Source organism: Harmonia axyridis, chromosome 4 (assembly GCF_914767665.1).
Source record: "Harmonia axyridis chromosome 4, icHarAxyr1.1, whole genome shotgun sequence".
Classification (NCBI taxonomy): Eukaryota; Metazoa; Arthropoda; class Insecta; order Coleoptera; family Coccinellidae; genus Harmonia; species Harmonia axyridis.
This window is the reverse complement of record NC_059504.1, coordinates 32,366,589-32,394,051: the sequence shown is the minus strand read 5'-3', so window position 1 is coordinate 32,394,051 and position 27,463 is coordinate 32,366,589. Positions and strand designations below refer to the sequence as shown.

Here is a 27,463-nt window from a genome sequence, read left to right as displayed (position 1 = left end):
TCAATATTTACCAAATTATGATTTCAATCCTAAAATTTTGAATATTCCTGAAGACAAGGTATTAGGGGATCCAGATTTTAATGAAAGTCAGGAAATTGATATACTATGCGGAGTAGGTATATTTTATCATTTGCTACTCATGGAACAAGTAAATCTAACTAATGGCGTCATATTGCAAAACAGTAAACTAGGTTGGATAATAAGAGGAGAATTAAGACATTTCGGAGTTAGAAATTATAAGCAGGTCTTTAGCAATTTAGCAATTGATGACAACGAACCAAACAAGTTGTTAAGTGAACATTTAGAAAAATTTTAGCAAATTGAAGATTGTAAAGGTCCTGATAGCAAAGATGATTTTTGTGAAAATCACTTCATTTCAACTTTTCTAGAGCTCCAGGTAATAAATTCATAGTTAAAATTCCATTTAAAAATGATAATGTTCATTTAGGAAGAACAAAAGAAATGGCAATTAAAAGATTTCATTACCTTGAGCGTAAACTATCTAAAAATGCTAAATTGAAACAGCAGTATGTAGATTTCATTGAGGAATATATGCAATTGGGATATTTAAAAGAAGTTGAAATAGGCATATAGATCTAGATGATTTAGAAGACGACGGTACAGTTTACTATGTTCCACATCATCCTGTTTTAAAGGATAGCGGCACCACTCCATGTAGAGTGTATTAGACTTCTCTGCAGAGGCTGACAACAATATTTCATTAAATGATTCACAATTAGCAGGACCAACTATACAATGTGAATTAATTGATATTCTATTGAGATTTAGACTACCTTATTACGTACTTACAGCTGATATATCTAAGATGTACAGACAGGTATGGCTTCATCAAAGTCAGACTAGATTCCAAAGAATGTTCTGGCGAAATTGCGAAGCGGAAAGTTTAAAATGCTATGAGTTAATGACAGTCACTTACGGCAGTAAGTCCGCCACAGTTTTTTAGCAACAAGTGCTTTACAGTAGATAGCTAATCAAAATGCTGATATTTTTTTCAATGGCATCTAAAGCAATTAAAAAAAATTTTTATGTTGACGATTATTTAGACGGTAGAAATAATGAGTCCGATATAATACAACTGCAATCAACGGTGAATGAATCACTGCAAAAATCAGTTTTTTTTTCAATTGAGAAAATGGTTAACCAATTCTTCAGATCTCATTGAACATTTCAATATTGATATTAATGTAAAGTCTAGCATACTCAATTTAAGCGTAAATCAAAATAGTAAAACTATGGGTGTATTTTGGAATGCATCGTCAGATACAATCGAATATAATATAAGTCAAGAGCTAGGTTACTTAAAGGAAAATAAAAATATTACAAAAAGATCCATTCTATCGGCAATCAGCCAATTATTTGACCCTATGGGCCTAGTAAGTCCCATAGTCATGAAAGCAAAATTTATTCTCCAATTGGTTTGGAAGGAAAAGGAAGATTGGGATGAGCCAGTTTATGATAATTTGAGGAAGAATTGGATTAAATTTTTAGTTAATTTACAAGAGTTAAAAAATATAAAAATCCCGAGGCCTGCTTTGTTGCGAAATGCACAATCCTTAGAAATTCATTTGTTTGTAGATGCATCTGAAAAAGGCTATGGCGCATGTGTTTATATAAAGAAACAAATTTCTAGCGGAATCAGATGTAATTTAATTTGTTTCAAGAGCAAGGTAGCACCTATTAAGCAATTGTCATTGCCTAGACTAGAACTGTGCGCAGCGCTAATAGGTTCTAAATTATTAGCCAAGGTTAAAGGTGCAATAAAACTTGACTTTCAGAAAACCTTTTGTTGGACCGATTCACTTGTCACCTATCATTGGATTCAAGGCTCCCCAAACAAATGGAAAACGTTCATCGCAAATAGAGTGTCAAAAATACAAACTCTAACTCATATCAATGATTGGCATCATGTGAGATCCAAAGAGAATCCTGCAGATTTGATATCTAGAGGCGCTATTGTAAGTGACCTTACAAGAACAAACTTCTGGTTTCATGGTCCACATTGGTTAAAGCGCAATAGTGATGAATACCCTTTAAAAAAGATTACGATACCTTGAAAGAAGTGCCAGAAGCGAAAATAGTTTCAAATATTGCTCTCGACAAGTCCGATTTTATATTCGAAAGATTCTCTGATTTGAAAAAAATGATAAGAGTAACTGCATATTGTTTGCGATTCGTGAATAACGCGAAGAACGCGAATAATTAAATGTTTGGTTGTTTAGGTATAAGCGAAATAGATGAAGCTTTTAATGTTTTATTGAGATTAGCTCAGGCCAAGAAATTTCTGATTAAAGGCAAAAAAAAATGCGTTGAGAGTTCGAGTCCACTCTTAGGTTTGAATCCTTTTCTTGATTCAAAAAATATTTTGCGAATTGGAGGTAGAATTTCTAATGCAGACTTTGATTACGACAAAAAGCATTCAATCATTTTGCCAAAGGATCATCCATTAACCATAAATATAATGTGCGATGAACATAGAAAACTTCTTCATTGCGGACCTCAGCAATTATTATTTATAATAAGACAAAAATACTGGCCTTTAGGCGGTAGAACTAGTGCTCGTAAAATTGTTCACAAATGCATTGATTGTTTCAAGGCGAAACCTAAAACATGCGAATATATTATGGGCAATTTACCTTCTGAACGACTTTCCCAGGCATTTCCATTTTCCTATGTAGGATGCGACTACGCTGGTTCTTTCTATCTTAAGGATAGTAAGTCTCGGAAGCCGGGAATAGTGAAGGCATGGATTTGTATATTTGTGTGCATGGTGACGAAGGCGGTGCACATCGAGTTAACAACTGAACTAACAACACAGGCCTTTTTTGCTTGTTTTCGGCGATTCATAGCGAGAAGAGGAAAGCCTAACACTATTATCTCGGATAATGGAACCCAATTCGTAGGTTCCAATAATGAGCTCCTCAGCTTCTTCAAAGAAAACAATGACCAAATCAATAGACATTTTACCGATAAAAGGATAATTTGGAAATTCATTCCACCAAAGGCACCAAATTTTGGCGGAATTTGGGAAGCGTGCGTTAAGAGTACGAAACATCATTTGAAGCGGGTAATCAGCGGTTTGAAGATTTTTCGACCATATTGTGCCAAGTAGAATCTATACTCAATTCTCGACCACTTACCCCACTTTCCTCTAATCCTGATGATTTATCCCCACTCACGCCTGCACATTTTCTGATTGGACGACCCCTCACAAGCTTGCCCCAGAACAGTTTTTTAGAGGATCCAGATGGCATTTATTCTGGAAAAAATGGAGCGTTGAGTACATCAATGGCCTTCAAGTGAGGCAAAAATGGAAAAGCAACGGCCCCAACCTGTTAACAAAGGGAGCATTAATTCTGGTAAAGGAAGACAACCTACCTTCACTCATGTGGAAAATGGCCCGCATAGAATCGCTTCACGCTGGTAGCGACGGAATAGAATAGAATAGAATAATGTTTATTTTCCCAAAACAAAATTAACAAAAAAAGTTCTATACAATCAGTAAATATAGTATAAACCTATTAAAAATAAACATTTTGTTTCCCACAAAAGTTCAAAACTTGTACGTGGGCAGTACCTATAGAAAAAATTTATAACAAGAATTTCGTGTACACAAATATCCATAAAGAGAAAAAAAGTAACAAAAATTACAATGGTTACCTCAACCAATTTTCACACATTTGGAACAGTGAGTATTAAATGAAATTGTTTCTGTTTGTGAACGTATACCAGAATGATGACGGCTTGCTTCGAATCCATTTCTTTATTTTATTATTGAACGCTGATTTTGCCCTAGTATCCTTAATGTTCTTTGGGAGTGTATTATAAAGTAAAGGTGCCAGGTAAGTATGTGATTTTAAACCAATAGTTTTCTTCGGCATAGGTAAAGGGATGTTTGGAGATCTCATATCTTTTCGATTTTTTGTAGGTACCTGTAGCTGATGTTGGTGCATAAGTAGGGCACGGGCGTATAGTTGACGCACAGTAAACATGTTTGACAACTCATATAGACTTTCTGTTGGGTAAGTAATAGGTTTACGATATATAATTTTCAACACCCATTTTTGAGCTACTTCTATTCCTTTATAATACGAGTTTGCTATCCCTCCCCATGATAGTATAGCATAATTCAAATGCGGTTCAACCAGTGCTTGATACACCCTCGCCAGTTCATCTTGCTCACATATTTCTCTTAAACTTTTGAATTTACCTAATAGTGATCTTATTTTCTTTATTACGAGATTCGCTTGTTCATTCCATCGTAGATGACAGTCCATCATTATCCCTAAATATTTAATATATTCTGTACTTTTTACTTGAAAAGAATATCCTTTAGTTTTTATGCATAACGTATCAAATGAAGGTTTTCCAGTTCTAAGACTCGTAAATGTCATAAATTTTGTTTTATCCATGTTAACTGTCAACTTTCTTCTTTCAAAAAATTCGATTATCTCAGCAAAATTTTTTTCAGTTTTTAGCTTCAATTGGTTCCACGTCGGCGCGGTAAAGTAGACTACAGTGTCATCCGCAAAACTCACAATTTCATTATCAGGATTCAAGGCAAATAATTCATTCATATAAAGCAGAAAAAGGATCGGGCCCAAAATAGTCCCCTGAGGCACTCCGCATGTAATTGTTTCTTCTGTACTTAAGACTTTTCCTATTTTGACTTTTTGTTTTCTTCCTTTTAGATAGCTCTCGATTAAATCAAATGATACTCCTCTCCACCCCATACTTTCTAAAGTCTGCAACAATATTTCGTGATTAACCGTATCGAAGGCCTTCGAGAGATCAACGAATATGCATATCGCTGGTACATTATTATCCATTGCTTCAGTGATCAACTCTACTAGAGAATTGATGGCATCTTGTGTTGATCTTTTTTTTTGGAATCCAAATTGATTCTTGGCCAATATCTTGTACTTTTCTATAAAAGAAAGTGTGCGTTTGTATAAGATTTTTTCGAATATTTTCGCAGTTGATGAAATTAAGGATATAGGTCTATAATTCTTTGGCTCTGTCCGTTCTGACGACTTATATAGTGGTATTACCACGGCGGTTTTTAGGATATGGGGGAATATTCCTTTTCTGATACTGTTGTTGATAAGATAGGTTAATGGTTTTTCAATGTGAGTAGATATGATTTTTAAGCTTTCTGCTTTGATGGTGTCCGGTCCGGCTGCTTTGTTGTTTTTTAATTCCTTAATTACTTTTTTCACTTCTGTTTCATCCGTGTCAAAATAAACAATGGAGTTGCAATATTTATGGGTTGTTTGCAGTACTTGATCTTGATGTGAAGTGAATTTCTCTGCTAGTCTCGTCGCAACGTTTATAAAATATTTATTAAATTCCTCTGCTATATCACCATCTCCCTTCAAAATCTCGCCATTTTCATTCTTTATACTTGCAATCCTATTTTCTTGTTTTTTATTATTCACTATTTTCCAGAGTCCTCTTGAATAGTTTTGATTTTTTTCTATTTCTTTTCGATAATAATTTTTTTTTGCGCATTTCAGTAATTCTTCTAACTTATTTTTGTGTGTTTTAAATTTCTTCAAAAGTTCAGGGTTGTTGGGGTTATATATGGCATTTTTATTCAATTGATCTTTAGTTTTAATAGCTTTAATAAGACCGTTTGTGATCCACGGTTTCCTCTTTCTATCACAGCGCTTTATTTTTACTATCCTTGAGCAACTCTCAATAATTTCTTGTAGTTCTTCTATAAATATTATCCACGACTGATCTACTTCACTTGTTTCATATACTTCATCCCATTTGTGCTCTTCAAGTATTGTCATCATCTGATTATAGTTTATGAATTTTTTTTCGCAAGATGATTTATTTAAATTTGTGTTCACAGATTTTTCTGGGGAGAACTCTATGAAGGTTGAATAATGGTCGGTCACAGTTGTATGAAGTATAGCAGGTAAATATGTTTCTATTTCGTTATCAGAGCTGATAAAGATGTGATCAATACATGATTTTGTATTGACCGTTACTCGAGTAAAGTCATTTATCATCGATATATATCCGTATTCCCCCATAGTATTAAGATATTCTTCTGTATATGCCTGATTTTTTAAAATGTCTATATTGATATCGCCAAGAAAGAAGGATATATTATTTTTATTTTTCTTTTTGCAGGTTTCCAGTAGCATTGGGAGATTCCTATTGAATTCTTCTACAGATGAACTTGGGGATCTGTAGATAGCGATAATCTGTATGTTTTTATTAAGTTTTGTTAAATTGATGACTATTGCTTTCATTTCTCCTACCTGTACTATGTCAAAATTATATTGTAAATTATTCTTCAAAAATACAACCACTCCATCATTCTGATTTAATTCCCCATTATTGTATATTATGCTATACCCTTCCATTCCATACTGATTGAGATCCCTTATTTTCCATGTTTCCGACAAAACTATGCAATCTATATCAAAATTTAGCCGCGATAAAACAACATTGAATTCACTAAAATTTTTATCTATACTCCTTATGTTATTATGTAAAATTCTAAAATTACTATGGTTTTCTTTATTAATATGTAAACTGAGTTCCTCCGTGATTTGAAAATTTCTGGTATATGTTTGCTTCAATGGATAGTCCCTCACAAAATCATCCATGCGGTATTAATGAATATGTTTAATTCAAATTTGTTTTCTTTATTTCTTCAACTTGGTTAATATTTTGAATATGAATTATTTTCGTGTACTCACCCTTCCTACAGAAAACCTTGTTTTCCTTCGACCAAATGTACCTGTATCCTGAATTTTTCAGCTCTTTCGCCTTTTTTAGTAAGTCTTGTATTCCTTTAGGTAAATCTTCATTTATGTATATCCTTCTGTCTTCTCCTTCCAATCCCATGCTCCTAGTACTCAAAACTTCCATCACCTTTCGCTGTTGTATTACCATGTTCTTGGTCTTTTCTTCATCAAAAGAGATCAAAATTGGTTTTATCGGATTCTTCGATGGTAACTGTCTTATTTTCATTTCATTCTCTGGGACTTTGACCTCGAGCTTGTTAAAGACTGCAGCTATTTCCTCCTTCTTCTTTAGTCCTATAACTATAATATTTTTTCTTCTATTTTGGGCATCTGATGTAGCAGCGTTTTCTAAAACCTGCTCTCTCAAGCTATTCAATTCTTTTCCCATTTCTTCTATAGTGGTTTCCATATTTTGTTGTTTTTTTCTGAGGTCTTTATTTTCTCGTTTCATTTCCTCCATAGCGTTTAATATTTCATCCATGGTCTTGCTATTGAAGGTAACCGCTACTTCGAGAGTTTCCATCTTTTTCAGGATCTGTTTGAGCATTCTTTCTATATTGCCTTCTCCTTCTTCTTTCTTCATTTTATTTAAACTTTTCCTCTTTCTTTTCAATTTTTCAGTTAGCTCTTCCAGGGATTCATCCACCGTATCCTCTTCCTCTTCCTCTTCTAGCATTTCGCAGTTCTTACACGTCCAGTCTATTTTCTCTTTTCCGGCAATATCCTCTTTCGTAATATCTGTACACCTAAGATGGGTCCACCCCTTGCATACTCCGCAACATTGGATCTTATAGCCACTTTTTCCTATATTTCTACTGCATGTTATGCACGTAAGACTTTCAGCCATTTCAATTATTCGCCTCGGTGTGTTATTTATTCGAAAAGCCGCAGTCCTTCGCCTCACAATCGATTGTTTACTATCACAGATGTATGTCAATTTATCTCCGTTTTTTAACTTGCCACAGAATTATCGGTTTCTTAGTTGTGTACTTTCACTTTATTATTGAAATTTCACCGATATTGCACAATAATTTTTATTTAAGATGCAAGATTATTTTTGAACTTCACCTTAGTATAACTTTTATCTAATTATATGAAGTTTTTCACCATTTACAGCAATATTTATCGAGCCGAATTTATTCGTGTATTCACGCACACATGATCAATGATATAATATCGTACGAGTTGTGTCTGTGCGCGTCAGTGATGGTGGTGTTTGTAAGAGACCAGTAAGCAAAATTTGCTTACTGCCCATTGACAAAAATGTGAAGTAGTTATAATATTGTACTTTTTTAATTTATTGAAATGTAGACATTTCAAGGCCGGCAGTATGTCAGCGATCTGGCAACCATGCTGCGCCAAGTGCAATAATCTATATAAAGAGAGTCTGCGCCTGTGCAGCACCAGTACAGTCCACGAGCTCGGCTAGAGCATGTATTTATTATGTTGTGAATAAAGTAATAGTATATTCTAAAACAAGTTGCAGAATGGGCTCCTATTCCAACACGAATGCGAAATTCGAAAACGAGCGACGAAGGAGCGAGTTTTGGAACGCATGAGTGTTGGAATTGCCTTCTGCAACGAGTATTAGACGATATTTTCTCTATTTCAGTCAAGTTTTGCGAAATATTGTCGAAATTCAATGAAAAATTCAGATTATATATCCTAGTGACTTTTGTATTGTATCTTGGCAGTTGGTGTGACTGTTACGAAAATTGACAGATTACGGAATTTGAATATGAATCGTATGTTTCGAATTTAGACATAATTTACAGTTATACATTAAATTCGTGAATTATGTCTGACGAAATCGATTGAACACTACCTGAATTATGAGAATTTGCGAATATGTAGCAAATCATTTCTCTATATCCCCAAATTATATTATATTGACAATTATTGACGTTTGTTGAAATTTGATAGGATTGGAGTCAGCATAGACAACCACAAAACGAAAAATATATCTGAAAACGATGCTGTAATGAGTTCATTACAGCACTGTTTTTTAGAACTGTAATGAACTCATTACAATACAGAAATAGAGAAATATTATTTACAAGTCTAGTCAATCAATATTCAATAGTAATACAAGTCAAAAACCCAACACTAATGCTTACTTGCAATTAGTTTTAAATGATGAATCTACAAAACTTGTAGTTATATCTACACATGAAGGTTTGTTCAAATATCTCAGGTTACCGTTCGGTGTATCACCAGCGTCAAAAATATTTCAGAAAAAAATTGAATCATTATTATCTGATATTGAAGGTGTCGTGGTATTACAAGATGATATTGCAAATACAGGCAGGAATAGAAAAGAGCATTTTGATAGACTAGAAAAGGTTTTCAGATTATTGGAAAGTTCAGGTTTAAAAATTGCTGGAGAGAAATGTAAATTTTTTGAGCCTTCGATCGAATACTTAGGGCATATCAACTATTATTGTAAATTTATTCATAATTTATCATCCATATTACATCCATTATATTTATTATTGAAAAAAAAATGTTAAGTTTGAACGGACAGACGAATGCCAATTCGCATTCGATAGGGTGAGAAGTTTGCTCACTTCAAATAAGGTATTAACTGCATATAATCCCTCATTACCTTCAAAATTGTCCGTAGATTCCTCAGAGTATGGTATTGGTGCTATTTTGAGCCATATTATGGCAGATAAAACTGAAAAACCATTAGCTTATGCATCACGTTTACTCAATCAAGCAGAAAAAAAATACTCACAATTCGAAAAAGGAGGATTAGCAATTATATTTGGTCTTTGCAAATTCAATCAGTACTTGAAAGGTAATGAATTTATTCTTGCAAGTGATCACAAACCGTTAGTTCACATATTTAATTCCCAAAGAAATTTACCACAATATGCCGCTAACCGAATATGTAGATATGCTGCAATTTTGTCTAATTATGAATATAAAATAGAATACGTCCGAACTGATAAAAATCCAGCAGATTGTTTATCACGTTTACCCTTACCACATGAAATAAATTCCTCAAGTGCAGATTTTAACATCATTAATTTTATTGATAACTAATATGATAACTATAAATATAAATTTCAGTCAATTAGAGATGCAACTAAAAATGATAAATTTCTTCAAGAAATAAAAAAATTCGTTTAGACTAACGAATGGCCAGCTAGAGTCCATAGAAATGAACGATACAAACCATTTTTAAATAAAAGATTCGAATTGTCAGTAGAATCTGAATGTTTACTTTGGAATAATTGCATTGTTGTACCTGATAAATTACAAGGGAAAATTTTAAATCTAATTCATGCAACACATTTAGGAATCGTTAAATTGAAATGTATAGCGAGAACATAATTTTGGTTCCCAAACATAAATACAAAAATAGAAAAATTAGTTAATCGATGTGAAATATGCAAATTAAATAGTGCAAGTCCACCAAAATCAGAGTTGCAATCGTGGCCATATCCTCAGAAGGCATGGGACCGTTTGCACTTGGATTTTTTGGGACCGTTCAAAGGAAAATTTTTTCTAATAATTGTACATGCTCATACGAAAAGGTTGGAAGTTTTTCCAATGAATAATGTTTCATCAGTAGCTACTATTACGATATTGAGATCTACATTTGCACGTTTTGGTTTACCAAAATTGATTGTCACAGACCAAGGACGACAATTTGAATCAAATGAATTCAAAGAATTCTTAAATAAAAATAAAATCGAACATATCGATGTTTCAGCTTATCATCAAAGTTCTAATGGACAAGCTGAGTCATCAGTAAAAATTGTGAAAAATCATTTAAAAAAAGTTTTGAATTCTGCAACTTCAAATGACACTATATTAGCTAGATTTTTATTTGATTATAGAAATTCTGTTGACACAACTACTGGAGTTAAACCATCCGAATTAATGTTCAGGCACAAAATAAATGACCGATTTAGTTCAATTTTACCTACAATAAGTTCATCTGAAAAAGTTGTTCGAAAACAGGCAGAGCAAAAATATTATTATAAAGGTAAAAGAAATTTAGAATTTTCACCAGGAGACAAAGTTCTAATAAAATCTTATAAACATAATGAAGAATTCTGGGAAAAACGAACTAGCAAAGGAAAAATAGGAAAGGTTGTGTATGAAGTTTATATTAACGGAAAGAAGTACTGTATTAAAAAACATGTTGATCAATTGAAACTTGATTATTTAGACAATAATTCATTACCGTTATCAAATGATGATATAAATGATTCACCGTTGATTAAAAAGCGTTTGAGTTTACCATTAGCATTAAGGAAAGAAAAACAAAATCTAAAACAGGTGCGTCGAGTTGGTGATCCACTCACAGAATTTTGGTATCAAATTGTTTTGGGTATTTTGTGCCCATTTTGTGCCAATTTTTGCCGTATAAAAAAAATGTTGTGCCCATTCGGTTTTCGAGATATTTCGAGTTTTTCCCGTGAGTCACCAACTTGACGGTGTGACTCATACATGGAAATTTTCAATTTTTTTTATTTGGGTATTTTGTACCCATTTTGTGCCCATTTTTGCCGTATAATAAAAATTTTGTGCTCATTCGGTTTTCGAGATATTTCGAGTTTTTCCCGTGAGTCACCAACTTGACGTTGTGACTCGTACATGGAAATTTTCAATTTTTGTCATTTGGGTATTTTGTGCCAATTTTTGCCGTATAATAAAAATTTTGTGCTCATTCGGTTTTCGAGATATTTCGAGTTTTTCCCGTGAGTAACCAACTTGACGCTGTGACTCATACATGGAAATTTTCAATTTTTTTTATTTGGGTATTTTGTGCCAATTTTTGCCGTATAAAAAAAAATTTGTGCCCATTCAGTTTCCGAGATATTTTGAGTTTTCCCTGTCAGTCACTTATATGTCGGATGGAAATTTTCTTATTTAGATAAATTGTGATCATTTTGTGGCGTATGGTATGGATTTTGTTCCCCACAGTTTTCGAAATATTTGTACTTATTCCAGTGCGATGGATAAATGTAGCACACTTCATCGAAGAGCATTGTATTATAAAATTATACTTCGGATAAATCTGCATTTGCTTAACCTCATATGCAAATGCGTATAAATTTGTGTCTCAAATGAGATATTTTTGCTTTGCAGTGCATATTTACTAATTTTCGGTTTTATTTGCATCTTTTCAAGATCAAATTTGTTTTCAAACCAATAGAAACAAGCCAAATAGAACCGTGCGTCGAGGATATATTTGACAAATCCCAACCAACTTTTATGAGCTATTGACTACTAAACAGCGTGACCAGATTGAAATATAGTGAATCTACTAAACTTGCCGCAGAAATCTACTAAAAATCTACCAACATCTACTAAAAATCTACTTACATATTTTTTGACAAAATTTCACAGATGGCGCTGCATTAGATTTTAACATTATTCAGAAAACACTTTATTATAATGTCACTTATGGTTGAATTTCACTTCATGAATAGGATATACAGTACAGATGTGTTCAGATTCGAAAATAAAACAAGATTTTATTTCGAAATTTGAACGACAAAAAAAAAGGAAAAAAACCGAACAAAATAAATAGGATCAAAATAGCAAATATAAACAAACAAATTTATATATTTAAATAAGCGAAAGGATATAAATAGAAATAAAAACTGAAATCTTTCGGATGAAAATAACATTAAATAAAGAAATGAAATACTACAGTTGAACATAAAAAAATAATTGAAAAATCAGTATCAATCTGCAGTCAAATCATCGTCTTTAACATCCATATATAAATTTTCACTATCCATCGAATCGAGCATATTTTTTGTAGGTTGAAAACGACAACAATCACCTATCTCTTTAGGTCCTTCTTTAGCATGTTATAATAATGCTATATTTTTATTTAGAAATCTTCTTCTTCTTCTTCTTCGTATTTTAAGCCTTGTTTTGATGCGGTTAATAGCCGAAAATATTCTCTCGCATTTGGCATTCGAAATCTGAAATATGTAGCCACCCAAATTTGTCGATGAAATTCCAGTTAGACATATTTTTTTCCACTAAATAGAATACCAAATGTGAGATTATGGTATATTTTCAACGGAAGTTTACACACCATCTGTTTTCAATGAGGCACCCTTCGGATATTCCATCATTCTTCGTATTTATTCTCAGCCGACAGCCACCAAAGAAGTTTTATGATTTCATTATGTTTAAGTAGGTACGTTCTTCTAGAAACACGTAGAACGTAGAACCTCAATGAGAATGAACAATGAATTGATTCATAGAAACAGTCTAGACATCCGAATTTCCATATTCCCAATCGTCTCGGTTATATTTTTTAAAACTACCAAAATCTACTAAAACCTACCAAAGGATTTCTTCCTACTAAAAACTCCATGAAAATGCGAAAAATCTACTAAAAAAGTAGATTTCTACTAAACCTGGTCACACTGCTACTAAACCCCTAAGGAAGGGAGTGTGGAGAAAATATTCATCCCGATTGCTTATATTACTAACATCTGGTAAGTATTACAAGGGAACACATAATCGATTGTAACTTGGTCAACTTCAAAAACAAAATAGTCGAACAATGGCAGAGCAGATGAAGTAAATTAAGAGAATTCAAATGATGTTCAATATTCTTTAAAATAAAATAAAGACAACGGAGGCGATCCATGACATACAGTGGAGGTGATGATATTGGGTAGGTGAAAACTCACAGTCAAACTCCACCAAATACAAACTTTTGATATAACACTCAATAAAGTTTGTATTTGGTGGAGTTTGACTGTGAGTTTTCACCTACCCAATAAAATAAAGACGGTAAAATAAGTCTGACAAACACATGTGATTTGGATTAATTGATTCAAGGCCTTGCTACAAATGTTTGTGTCAACCAAGATGAATTGAACAAGGGCAGATTTTTCAAGTGATTTGTAACAGAAAATGTCAAAAAACACATGGTCGAAATGTTGGCGGTAATTCTTCAATTGAACATTTCTTGATTTCACATTCACTTGATTTGAATTTATCACTTTTTTCCATAAAACCAATTATATCTTATTCATTTCAGCATCCTCATCGAATTTGATCATATATTCAGAAAGAGCATTAAATTTGCCTTAATTGGAAAAGTCATGAGTGGCCAAAGAGTTTTACTGACGAGTGTGGTGAGGTAGTGAATATAAATATTCTGAAGAGAGCGAAATGAGTCGTATCTCTCCAATCGTTTTATGAATGAAAAACTATTAATGAGAATATGTTTTCTTTGCAGTAAAAACTTCTTCATTTAGTAGGCTTTCGAACGGCATATCAAAGTTTTGTGCTAGCTACTTTCCTTCTGCTGTAATATCATGGCTAATGCGATGAAAATGAAAAAGACAAAAATACTCAAACTTTCCTTTGCCCTATTTCAGAGCTTCTTTCGATTGGATATTGAGATAATTATCATGGAAATTATTAATTTCTATCGAACTTAATATTTCATACAATATGAACAGGTATTTCAAAAGATAACCAAATTTGATTATTAAATACAAAAAAATATGAACGAAACAAATGAAAACATCAAATTAATTGTTCAAAATGTCCTTTTTTTTGTTGAATACATTTTTCACATCTTTTTCTTGTTGAACCCTCCACTCTTCGAAGTTCACTACGTTTTTGATGCATTCGTTCACACGAGTGGATTCTTTCAATAAATCTTCTTGAGTCTGAACGCGAATTTGTACACTTTCTCTTTAAAGTGTTCCACACATAAAAATCTAAGGGGTCAGATCGGGGCTCTTGGGTGGCCATCTCACTGGACCGTATCTTCCGATCCAACTCATTCCAAAATATTGGTTCATTAATTCCGCTACATTCCGACTATTATGGGCCGAGCAGCCATCCATCTGAAACCAAACATTTTGTCTGGTAGGCATTTGGTCTAATATGCCTGGTAGGTTCTCTATGAAAACATTTTTGAATTCTTCAGAATTAAGACGATCTGAAAGAATTACTGAACCAAAAAGTTCGCCCCTCATCAGTCCCAAACATACGTTTAACCTTAATTCATGTTGGAAATGGGTAACAACAGTTGCATGTCGGTTTTCCCTTTTCCATAAATGGCTATTTCGAGTAGCAGGTGGCGGTTGAACTTATTTGATTTAATCATTTTATTCGGTAAAAATAACTAGAAATTAATTCATTTTTTTATGAAACATTGAGTTCAATAGAAATAAGTATTTCCATGTGAATTATTTCAATATCCAATCATAAGCACCTCCGAAATAGAGCAAAGGAAAGTTTGAGTATTTTCGTCTTTTTCATTGTCATCACGTCAGCCATGATATTACAGCAAAAGGAAAGTAGCTAACACAAAACTGGATATGTCATTCGAAAGTATGCAAAATCGAAAAGTTTTTACTGCAAAGAAAAGATATTCTCAATTTAAGGATATCGGGTGTGGTCGTCAAACTCTAAAAGATCTATCTCATTTATTGTACCATTCTAGCTTTCAGTCATCATTGTGTGACCATCTTCAGGGAGCTGAAATATACATTCAGTGAGATAAAAACAACAAACATGACTTAAAACACTCACATCACATCAATTCGAGATGTTGAGGAGTTAATAGTTAAAAATGCTTCAATGGTCTGATTATTAATATGGAAACTACGATTTTTCATTCAGTATTATCTCTCAAAATTATTTAAAACATATTCTCATTGATAGTTTTTCTTTCATAAAACGATTGGAAAGATACGACTATTTTGCTCTCTTCAGAATATTTGGATTCACCACTTCACCATACTCGTCAGTGAAAATCTTTTGCCACTCATGACTGCTCAAATCAAGGCAAATTTAATGCACTTTCGGAATATATGATCAAATTCGATGAGGACGCAGAAATTAATAAGATATAATTGGTTTTATGGAAAAAAGTGATAGATTCCGTGAAATCAAAAAATGTTAAATTGAAGAATAACCACCAACATTTCGACCATGTGTTATATGACATTTTTTGTTGCCAATCACTTGTATAATCTCCCCTTGAAGTAAGGCCGTTTCAAAAGTGTATATTTTTCAATTCATCTTGGTTGATTTCAGCGAGAAACTTGAGGTCACAAAAATTTGTTGCAATCAATGGATCGAAAGCACATGTGTTTGTCAGACTTATTTTTCTGTCTTCATTTTGTCTTAAAGATATTGAATATCGTTTGAATTCTCTTAATTTACTTTCAGTTTCGTTCCATCTGCTCTGCCATTGTTCGATTATTCTGTTTTTGAAGTTGACCAAGTCAACATCGATTGTGTGTTCCCTTGTAATACTTACCAGATGTTTGTAATATTAGCAATCGGGATAAATATTTTCTCCACACTCCCTTCCTTAGGGATTTAGTAGTCAATAGCTCATAAAAGTTGGTTGGGATTTGTCCAATATATTCTCAACGTACGGTTCTATTCGGCTTGTTTCTATTGGATTGAAAACAAATTTTATCTTGAAAATATGCAAATAAAACCGAAAATTAGTAAATATGCACTGCAAGGCAAAAATATATCATTTGAGACACAAATTTATACGCATTTGCATATGAGGTTAAGCAAATGCAGATTTATCCGAAGCATAATTTTATAATGCAATGCTCGTCGAGGTGCGTCAAGTTGGTGATCCACTCCCAGAATTTTGGTATCAAATGGTTTTGGGTATTTGTGCCCATTTTGTGCCAATTTTTGCCGTAGAAAAAAAATTTTGTGCCCATTCAGTTTTCGAGATATTTCGAGTTTTTCCCGTGAGTCACCAACTGGACTTTGTGACTCATATTTGTAAATTTTCAAATTTTTTTATTTTGCTATTTTGTGCCAATTTTTGCCGTAAAAAAAAAAATTTGTGCTCATTCAGTTTTCGAGATATTTCGAGTTTTTCATGTGAGTCACCAACTTGACGGTGTGGCTCATACATGAAAATATTCTATTTTTTTTATTTGGGTATTTTGTGCCCATTTTGTGCCAATTTTTGCCGTATAAAAAAAATTTTGTGCCCATTCAGTTTTCGAGATATTTCGAGTTTTTCCCGTGAGTCACCAACTTGACGGTGTGACTCATACATGAAAATATTCAATTTTTTTTATTTGGGTATTTTGTGCCCATTTTGTGCCAATTTTTGCCGTATGAAAAAAATTTTGTGCCCATTCAGTGTTCCAGATATTTTGAATTTTCCCTGTGAGCCACTCACTTGTTGGACGGAAATTTTCTCATTGAGATAAATTATGCTCATTTTGTGGCGTATGGTATGGATTTTGTTCCCCTACACTTTTCGAAATATTTGTTGTTATTCCAGTGCGATTGATAAATGTAGCACATTTCATCGACGAGCATTGTATTATAATATTTACTAATTTTCTGTTTTATCTGCATATTTTCAAGATGAAATTTGTTTTCAAACCAATAGAAACAAGCCAAATAGAACCGTACCTCGAGAATATATTTGACAAATCCCAACCAACTTTTATGAGCTATTGCCTACTCAATCCCTAAGGAATGGAGTGTTTGGAGAAAATATTTATCCCGATTGCTAATATTACTAACATCTGGTAAGCATTACAAGGGAACACATAATCCATGTTAACTTGGTCAACTTCAAAAACAAAATAGTCGAACAATAGCAGAGCAGATGGAACGAAATATGAAAGTAAATTAAGAGAATTCAAACGATGTTCAATAATCTTTAAGACAAAATAAAGACGGAAAAATAAGTCTGACAAACACATGTGCTTTCGATTCATTCCAATGGGATTGTATTGGTAACTTTTAAACCATAAGAGTCAGAAGGTCGGTCAAATGGAGAAAAAGTTGCATCCATAAAAGCATTATCAAGCAGTTCAAACAAATCGAGATTATCAGGGCCGGTTATTGAGATATCATAAAAAAAGTAAATTCTGTCATTTTGATTTTTCTTTTTTTCCCACTTTATTTCAAATATTATCAAAAAATGTTACAGGAATTTTTTATTCGACAATAAATTGTTCTCAATTTGACGTTATCAGATTTCGTATCGAACGTTTCGTGCTGTCTGGGCCACTCTCTACCTCATTTTTTTCATTACGGACCTGTATATTTCATGACACTTTTCGAAATAACTTTTAACGCTGAATTCAATGATATATCATACAATGTCATTCAAAGTTGATTTTCAGGTGATTTTGACCCTTATCCAATTTTCTTTGGGTCGGATCTGTAGTGAATGCAATTTATCAAAAACTGCTGTTAATAAAATAGTCAAGAGACGAGAATACAATGGTGGACATTTCGAACACTTACTTCATTCATTTTCATTTACTTTCGAATAATCATTCGATTTTTCTTTCATTAAATGATAATTCGTTCAATTATTATGAATTGAAATATGTAAATAATTATTACTTGTTTCTTGATTTGATTCTGATATGTTCCATTCCGTTCAAGATGAGTACGTTGATTTTCTCATCGAAATGTATTGCTTGTTGTTAATTAAACTAAAGGTACCGAAATGTAATACAGATCCGACCCAAAGAAAATGGGATAAGGGTCAAAATCACCTAAAAATCAACTTTGAATGACATTGTATGATATATCGTTGAATTCAGCGTTGAAAGTTATTCCGAAAAGTGTCATAAAATATACAGGTCCGTATTGAAAAAAATGAGGTTCAGGGTGGCCCAGAGAGCACGAAACGTTGGATACGAAATCTGATTACGTCAAATTGAGAACAATTGACTGTCGAATAAAAAATTCCTGTAACATTTTTTGACAATATTTGAAATAAAGTGGGAAAAAAAGAAAAATCAAAATGACAGAATTTACTTTTCTTATGATATCTCAATAACCGGCCCTGATAATATCGATTTGTTTGAACTCCTTGATAATGCTTCTATGCATGCAACTTTTTCTCTATTTGACCGACCTTCTAACTCTTATGGTTTAAAATTTACCAACACAATCCCATTGAAAAAGTGGCCACCCTGTATAATATGGTGAAAATTTTGAATCTCAATAGCTACTAAGAAATGGGAAAATGTAATTATGGAAATGTTTTAAATTCTGAGCATGCTACTATTATTTGTTGTAATACACTTCCACAAAAGGGTATAGAATTTTTACAATTTGCTATTGATGATGGTTGTAATTTTAGTGAAGAAGTGCAACAAGTGTGGGCAGCCACTACATTCTGGTCGAATCTATGAAAATATAGTTTTCATCGAAGTAAACACTGTAAGTGCAGGAAGTATTAGAGAACTGCCTTTGCCACTAATTTTGGGTGCCATACCAAAAAGTAGAATATGATGTCAGATAGATATCATAATTTGCGGAGTTGCGTCGCATATGAAGGAGCTGCCTTAGAAAGCAGCATCAGACACTTTTGGGCTGTTTGTCGCCGCAATAATAATCATTGGAAGTATGTAATGACATGCTGACAGAAAATGGGAGAAAGTGACAAACATCACCGAAAAATCTATAATAAATACATATTTATTAATTTATACACTGTGTAATCATTCAATGTTTGTTTTGAAAGTTGTTTTGTTTGTTTTGAAAATTGTTTTTTTTCGTTTTGAGAGTTGTTTTGTTTGTTTTGAAAGTTGTTACATTTGTTCTGAAAATTTTGTAGATGAATATATTTTTATATCGTCTGTTTTATTGAACATTCCTATCGTGGTATCCTTCAACATGAAATTGAAATATTATTTTATTAAACTAATATGTACCTCACTGATAGATATGTTAACGTCTTGAATTAATCTCAATGTATCATATTTATATATCAGCTTAACCACTATTCTGAATTAATCTTTCTAAGTGATGAGGTATTCCTGAAGATAAAAAGGAAACGTCGACTCATAGAAATGAATTTCCCCACCTCAACCCAATGCCTGCCTTCCAATGCAACAACTCATAATAATTATAACTAGGCTTCGGATGAATATGCATTGAAAAAATTCATACTATATAATATGCATCTAAAATATTAGAAATATGCATTAAAAAATTGTTTATCAGATTGAATAAAATATTTTTCGAAGATTATATTGATTTACTCACAATAAATTCAAAGAATTTCACTCTTACACAACCTATAGGACATAAGACATAATATAGTAAATTGTCAAATATGAATTTAAGCCTATTATCGCTCATGAAAGATCCACTATGTCCGTGGGATTCGAATTACTGGCGACAGTTTCCTCATTTTGTTAGATCTTACAATTAAAAAAAAATCATAAGCAGTATTTTCATTTAAAACTGAAGGTATTTTTATGCAAAACTACTATAATTCAATTAACCCAACCTATAAAAAACATTTCCAATAATTCATATGTTTCTGGAGAAGGTCTTTCGGTTTTCAATGCTTAAAATATTCTCGGTGAAACAAATGATATTTAATTCAAAATTCATTGAAAATATGGCAATTGTAAAATGGTTGGTTTCTGTTACTCTTACGCATCAGTGATTGTCATCGAGAAAAAGTGAAATCAATTTTTGTAATTGGCTGCATTCAATTAAAATTTTTACTGAGGATAAAAACTTATTATTACATTGAAAAAAAAAATTTTTTTGGTTTATAAGCAAATTACAAGTTTCCTTAGACATTAACTAAAAATAAAAGAGCTTTAACGCTTTTTGGCACAGACAGGGACCCCGCAAGGGACATCAACGCCCGCGTGCGAAACATATTTTGGCGCCCCTTAAACGGGGGAGGTGGAGAAAAGTACTACTGTATGATCGGAATTTTTTTTCTGAAGTTTCGTTGAGAATTTAGCATAGAATGGTTGAAAATCTATCAGCAACCTTCATTGCCTTAAAAACTTTATGGTGTTATTTGTAGCATAATACATTTCAAATGTGTTTCAAAACTTAAGCTGTATTCTTCTATAAATTATTTATAAAGGCATAAACATTTAATTAGGATCAATCCAGAAATTGAATGGATGTTTCTCTAGATTTGGCTGCTGCCAATTCTTTTATATTATCAATCAATCAATTTTTTCGAGTATCCCTTGCTCTATATCTAAGATTGCCAATCCAGAAAAGTTTTCTTGAGACATGGTAGACGTCAAATAGTTTTTAAAAATTTTTAATTCAGTGACTGATCTCTCACCAGAAGCAACAGACACAGGACACAGGTAAAGTGAGAAGGGTTCTTGCGGCAATAGGTACTAAGATTCGGTAGAGAAGAAGTTAGATTATTTTCAAAAATATATTGTAGAATTTCAAGAGGATTTTCGCTTCAAATAATGAAAACAATCTTAGGGCTCTTATCTCGTTGAATAAATCACTTTCTTTCACGTCAGTCTCTTTTTTTCCTGTCATCAGTTAGCTTTTGTTGAAGAGCATGACATCATTTCAATAGATATTTGTCATTTAATTTAAGAATATCACAAATAAAACAAAAAACGTTAACGTTATCTACTATTTAAGGAACTCAGTGATTGATCAATTATTTTCTAAAAGAAATTTATTTTAAAAGCGATTTTTGGATCTTCCGTCCATTCATAATCGAACAATTTTGGTTTATACTTTCGTCTACAGGATATAATGGGGAAAAACCTTGATCTATCTCAAGAACAGCAGCTAGTTTTCCAGCTCCCGCAAGTTTTTCCCCGAGAACATTATCATCCCTATAATTTTCGAACTGATCAACTAAATTCTTCAAATGGTTTTGGCACACTTTAATGTCAATCGCTACACTTTGCATCATGTTGCTTACAATATAAATCTGGAATGAAACATCATAAGAAATTATGATACTTTAAATAAATTTAAAAGAATGGATATTTAATAAAAGAGAACTTGCTTTACTTCTAGTTTTTATGTTGAAAGTATCATTTTCTGCTATTTCTAAAAGGCTATCACATATTTGAATAAAATGAAACTTTAGCATCAATTCTACTTGACCATCTAGTATCACTTAGGGGTTTTAGACGTAACTGAGGATCATGCTTTTTTATAACATTCCAATCTCTTTGTGGATGAAGAGAAATATATATAAAGTTCTTTTACAATATCAAAAGAGTCCACTTTTTATTTGAAAACTTAGCAGCATCATCTTCAGTTAAATTTGAGCTGTGTGCAGCACATAGCGCAAAAAATGCCCTAGGATTAGCATCGAGTATGCGTTTTTGTAAACCAATATCTGGCTATTTCATGCCGATTGCGACGTTCGGAAACTTGTATAAATTGCAAGAAAAAGGTTTGAAAACAAAATTGTTGAAAAATTTGAAAGAATCTTTTTCGAAAACCTTGGGTCCATCGGTTCTTCATGCGGTCTATAAGAGGTTTTGGCGCCCTTTTAGAGTGGTCTCCGCGTGCGGTGCACGCGTTGTATGCGCGGTTGCGGGAGCCTGGGCACAGAAACTAAGCGTTTGCGGACACATGGAAAAAATTCTTATTTTGACCTGAAAAATACGCCCATGAAATCTTGATACTGAATTTTGAATCACCCCCACAATAATTTTCTCATGCAAGTACCTAGTGGTTCAAAAACAATTAATTTTCATAAAGAAATTTTGCTATAATGTTTGAACGATCTAGGGTCAATTTAGTTAGCGCCCTTGAATTATGCCCCGAGAGAAGCTCAACTTTCTTTCCACCCGGTCACTCCGGCCCTGGGTGTGTTAGTTCTGTGTGTTCGATTCTTAGACGGTGTATTCTGGCTAGGTATGCTGTTTTGACACATCGTTTGAATTCTCTTAATTTACTTTCAGTTTCGTTCCATCTGCTCTGTTATTGTTCGACTATTTTGTTTTTGAAGTTGACCTAGTTAACATGGATTATGTGTTCCCTTGTAATGTTTACCAGATGTTAGTAATATTAGCAATCGGGATAAATATTTTCTTCAAACACTCCATTCCTTAGGGATTGAGCAAACAATAGCTCATAAATGTTGGTTGGGATTTGTCAAATATATTCTCGAGGTACGGTTCCATTTGACATGTTTCTATTCGTTTGAAAACAAATTTTATCTTGAAAATATGCAGATAAAACAGAAAATTAGTAAATATGCACTGCACGGCAAAAATATCTCATTTGAGATACAAATTTATACGCATTAGCGTAAGCATAATTTAATAATACAATGCTCGTCGATGAAGTGTGCTACATTTATCCATCGCACTGGAATAACTACAAATATTTCGAAAACTGTAGGGGAACAAAATCTATACCATACGCCACAAAATGAGTATAATTTATCTCAATGAGAATATTTCCGTCCGACAAGTAATTGACTCACAGGGAAAACTCAAAATATCTCGAACACTGAATGGGCACAAAATTTCTTTTATACGGCAAAAATTGGCACATAATGGGCACAAAATACCCAAATAAAAAAAATTATTTTTATGTATGAGTCACACCGTCAAGTTGGTGACTCACGGGAAAAACTCGAAATATCTCGAAAACTGAATGGGCACAAAATTTTTTTTCTACGGCGAAAATTGGCACAAAATGGGCACAAATACCCAAAACAATTCGATACCAAAATTCTGGGAGTGGATCACCAACTTGACGCACCTGAGTTCATCCAGGGTTGGCAATCTTTTAGGTGTTAACTGTTACTTTCTTTCCAGTTTTGTGTTAATTTCTACCTTTACTCTTAGCGTTCTATGGTCGCTTTCCATGTTGAATTTGTTAATCACTGACATATCAGTGATAATCGACTTATTAGATATCATAAAGTCAATTTCATTTTTGTATCTTCCGTCTGGGCTCATCCATGTCCACCGTCGATCGTTTGATTTCTTGAAGAAAGTATTCATGCAATACGAATTTTCCTGTTGCATATGAACAATCAATCTATCTCCACTTTCTTTAGAACTTCCTAGACCGAAATTTTCCTGTTGGGGACATTTTCGTTGTCATTATTTCCTACTTTGAAATTGAAATCACCTATAATTATTTCGAAATGTGATTTTTTAGGTTACGCCGTCGAAATGCCATTCTCTCAACTTCTTCGTCTTCTGAGTTGCCTGTTACCCTGTTTGATATTGCGACAGTTTTTATGACCAAATGTTTTATCTTCTTATTTACATATATTTATTTTTTTATATTGTGCAATGGAAAATTTCCCGTTTTCGAGAAAGGACTTTCAAACGCACATTCAAATAAAAAAATTTAATTCGAAACCCAGTTGAATATTTTGGCAGGAGCTCAAGATGACTATATTTTTCATTATTGAACCTAAAACAATTTTGGAGTATTATTCAAATGAATTCAACTACATATCAAATTTGAACTTTTTTTGTAAATTTCGAGGGTTTGAACTGAAGAAAAGGGAAAAAAATAAATATTAGTCAAAAAGAGAATCTGCAGGATCAAAAAGAATGTGCGGTGTTGCCAGAATGATTGTAATATCAGTAGAAGTTAGGAATATTACAAAAGTTTCAACTTGCGTCGAAAAGAAGGTAGTATTTTACTAGTCTTTATTTTTAATTTTACAAAAACCGCCTTTGACACGACTTTTTGACAATTTTTTTGTATGAAAATTCATAAATAAAGATATTATTGCTGTAGAGGTTAATATCATGCATATACATTTATTCTTCAATAAAAAATCACCTCATTTCCTTTTTTCTATTCCAAAAAAAAAAATGAAGGATCTTCCGCAATAACAAACTCTTAATGACGAATAATATTGAAAACCTCATATGAATCGATGGTCTCTAGCGTGAGACAAACTTATTCTTGAAATGACCTTTGAAAGGGTTTAGACCCCTATCCATGGTACTGTTTTGGAGGTAGAGATAAGAAGAATGTTCTCTTATGGTAAAACTGTAGGAAAAATGTCCAGCGGCAGCGGAAAAGGATGAATGAGGGTTAAAAAATTCTCCACAATGATGCTAGTATAGCTGAAATGTAACCAACCCAACCAATCCAAGAAGACGAACACACTTTCATCCTTGTTTACTTCTTGCTTTATCTCTATCAGTACTTTTTGACATTTCCTATGAAACTACCTCTCTAGCTACATTAGCGCCACCAATTTAGGCCAGTTCAATGGACACTTTTGAAATGGTAGAATTATTCTCCTTTTTTCTACCCTTCATAGGTACTGTACTTCATGAATACTCATAGAATATATCCAACCACATATTGTTAACCTGAAACAAACCAATAGTACATTATATTGGTGTCGGCATATACAGGGTGTTTCTTCTTCTTCTTCTCTTCTTCTTCTATACAGGGTGTTTAATAAACATGCGGCAAAAATTCAGGGGGTTGTTCCTTGGACTATTTTAAGCATGTTTTGTTCTTGGATGATTTTTGAAAAACCTCTTTGTTTCGAAGATACAGGGCGAAAAACATTTTTCATATTTTTAAAATTAATAATAGTTTAAATAAAAATGCGTACCGCACTGTGTTTACTAAGTAGGTACAATTTATTTTTAAATTTGTTTAACAACATTCCAATTACTAAAAACGCCCAGTTTTTTGACTAAAAATTGATAAGTGCAGATGGTAAAGGAATACAGATTAAACACGGTTTTCATTGCTGGGTGTAACTTAATAAGAAATGATCCTGGTGTTTTTGGAAGGGTTCGGCAGTCAATGAGGAGAAGATTGGATGCTTGTATGCTGGCTAGAGGTGGTCATTTTCAACAGTTTTTGTAGGTTGAGTTGAATTTTCATGTAATTTTTCATAATAAAATGTTATTATCTGAAATTTTGTTTCCCCTATACCTTCGAAACAAATAAGTTTTTCAAAAATCATCAAGGGACAAAATATTCTTAGAATAGTCCAAGGAACAACCCCCTGAATTTTTGCCGCATGTTTAGGAAACACCCTGTATATTGGATAGAAACTTGAATAAAATTATTTTTTGACTGAACGTTAAATGTATTTTCAAATTTTGAGATGTTTGTATATTTCAGCACACAGATAATATGTCAATCCAGAAAGTGCAATTTGGTTGCCACTCGTATGGTCAGTTCTATGAACATATCTAAAATACCTTGCGATGATTTCTATAATTATGCTTGTGGTGGTACTCTGGTTGAGGAAGAAGAAGAAGTCGATATTTTCAATCCAGCAACTGTCAGCCGGACAAGGAAGTTTTTCATGGATTTCAATAACTTTTATCTCTCTTGTAAGAAATATGAAGATAAATTCTTGTACAAAGATCGTATAGCTGATCGTAAGTATTTTTTCAACTATTTATCTACTATTAATTAATGCATTGAAAGTTTAATGGTTCGGAAAACATATATTAACGGAAAAATTCATTGGAATATGTAGTTTGAGCTGCATCACAATACAGGGTGTCTCATTCGAAAGTGTCCACCCTCAATAACTCGACAACGAATTGAATTTGTGAAAACACTCAGACAAGTCGGTTTTTGATGACAGGGGGACATGATCCGAGATACAAAGCTTGTTTCTACTAGCAACCCACTGGAGAAGGTTACAATCTCATTAGGAATTTTAATAGGGAAAGTGGGTAGTTTTATAGCACATATAGTTTTTTATGCATGGGTTGATATGGTTTTCAAGATGGCTGAGAGTGCACAGTATCGTTCGTTGTTAGCGGAGTTAAATAAGTTGAATAAATCGCAATTAATTGAAATAATAATTAAAAAAACTGTACCAGATGGTTTATCAATTAGTGAGGAATTGCATAAATGCATTCATAGCTCACCAGATAGTTTTGTGAAGAAAATTAGTGAAGTTGATGGAGTGCAAGAAGAACCCAGTTACAAGGACATTTCGAATTCACTGCAAAGAGAACTGAATGTAAGTGGAAAACTCATACAGCAACTGGAGGAGAGGGTTAATGATCAAAAACTGATTATATCCCTATTGAAGAAAGAATCACCCAGCGATAAACATCCCAATAAAACAAAAATGCATGCAGGTATAGAAAATGACTCATTCAAAACAACGGAATATAAAGTAAACAATCAAGATGCAAAGAAATTATCGGTTCCACAAAAAACGCAACCGAATACAACATTCGATAGGCAGACATCTGTGAGATCAGAAAGAAGTGTCAACAGATTAGATGATGGCATATGGGAAATTCCACGATATGAGTACAGGAGACGAATAAATATAAACAGAAGAGGAAATCGAGTTTATGGTAAGGCGACAGAATTCGAATTCAAAGGGGTGGTCAAATACAAAGATTATCATGTATATCGGCTCCCGCCAAAATTCGAAGATACCGATTTGATTAACCATCTGAAGTCCAAAGATATACAGGATGTGAAATGTGAGAGAATGAATTCGCGGTATCCTGATGAGTACTCTTCATTTAAGGTTTCCGTTGCATTGAAATATGATAAAGAGTTTAGAAATCCCAATATCTGGCCTGAGTATGTCGTGATAAATCCTTTTTTAAAAAAAGTCGGTCAAATAAAGCGGACCGAGTAAAGAAAAACAAAGATTTCATTATTATAAACCAGAATGCTCAGTCAATTGGAAATGCTCAAGAAAGAATAGAAGATTTGTTAATGCAAGAGTGCGGTCATGTTTTGATTCTAACAGAACACTGGAAAAGTAAGGAACAATTGGAAAATCACAAATTTCAAAATTATAAACTCATCACGCGTTATTGCAGAAAAGAGAATGAACACGGAGGGGTTGCCTTATACTGTGATAAAAATCTAATTGTGAAAATCAGAACTGACATAAATAAAATTAGTGTATATAAAATTTTTGAGTGCGCTGCAGCAGAATTCAAGTTGGGAAGTCATAAGTTGGTGAT

At 33.0% G+C, this 27,463-nt stretch overlaps 2 protein-coding genes across 4 annotated transcripts in view; both read left to right on the top strand.

Moving 5' to 3' along the window:
• Positions 1–27,463, top strand: part of LOC123678477 — a 357,292-nt gene that overhangs the window by 76,047 nt on the left and 253,782 nt on the right. For both annotated transcript variants that reach the window (XM_045615513.1, XM_045615515.1), the window contains exon 3: positions 25,632–25,894. In XM_045615513.1, the coding sequence (XP_045471469.1) occupies positions 25,632–25,894 (263 nt within the window). The remainder of the gene's footprint in view (positions 1–25,631; positions 25,895–27,463) is intronic.
• On the top strand, positions 1,098–6,290 carry LOC123678479. 2 transcript variants are annotated; one of them, XM_045615517.1, is made up of 3 exons: positions 1,098–4,040; positions 5,879–5,944; positions 6,163–6,290. In XM_045615517.1, the coding sequence occupies exon 1, from the start codon at positions 1,113–1,115 to the stop codon at positions 2,073–2,075; it is 963 nt and encodes a 320-aa protein (XP_045471473.1). In that variant the 5' UTR covers positions 1,098–1,112; the 3' UTR covers positions 2,076–4,040; positions 5,879–5,944; positions 6,163–6,290. The 2 variants fall into 2 exon arrangements, with proteins under 2 accessions (XP_045471473.1, XP_045471474.1); XM_045615518.1 differs by having other exon boundaries at positions 1,185–4,040.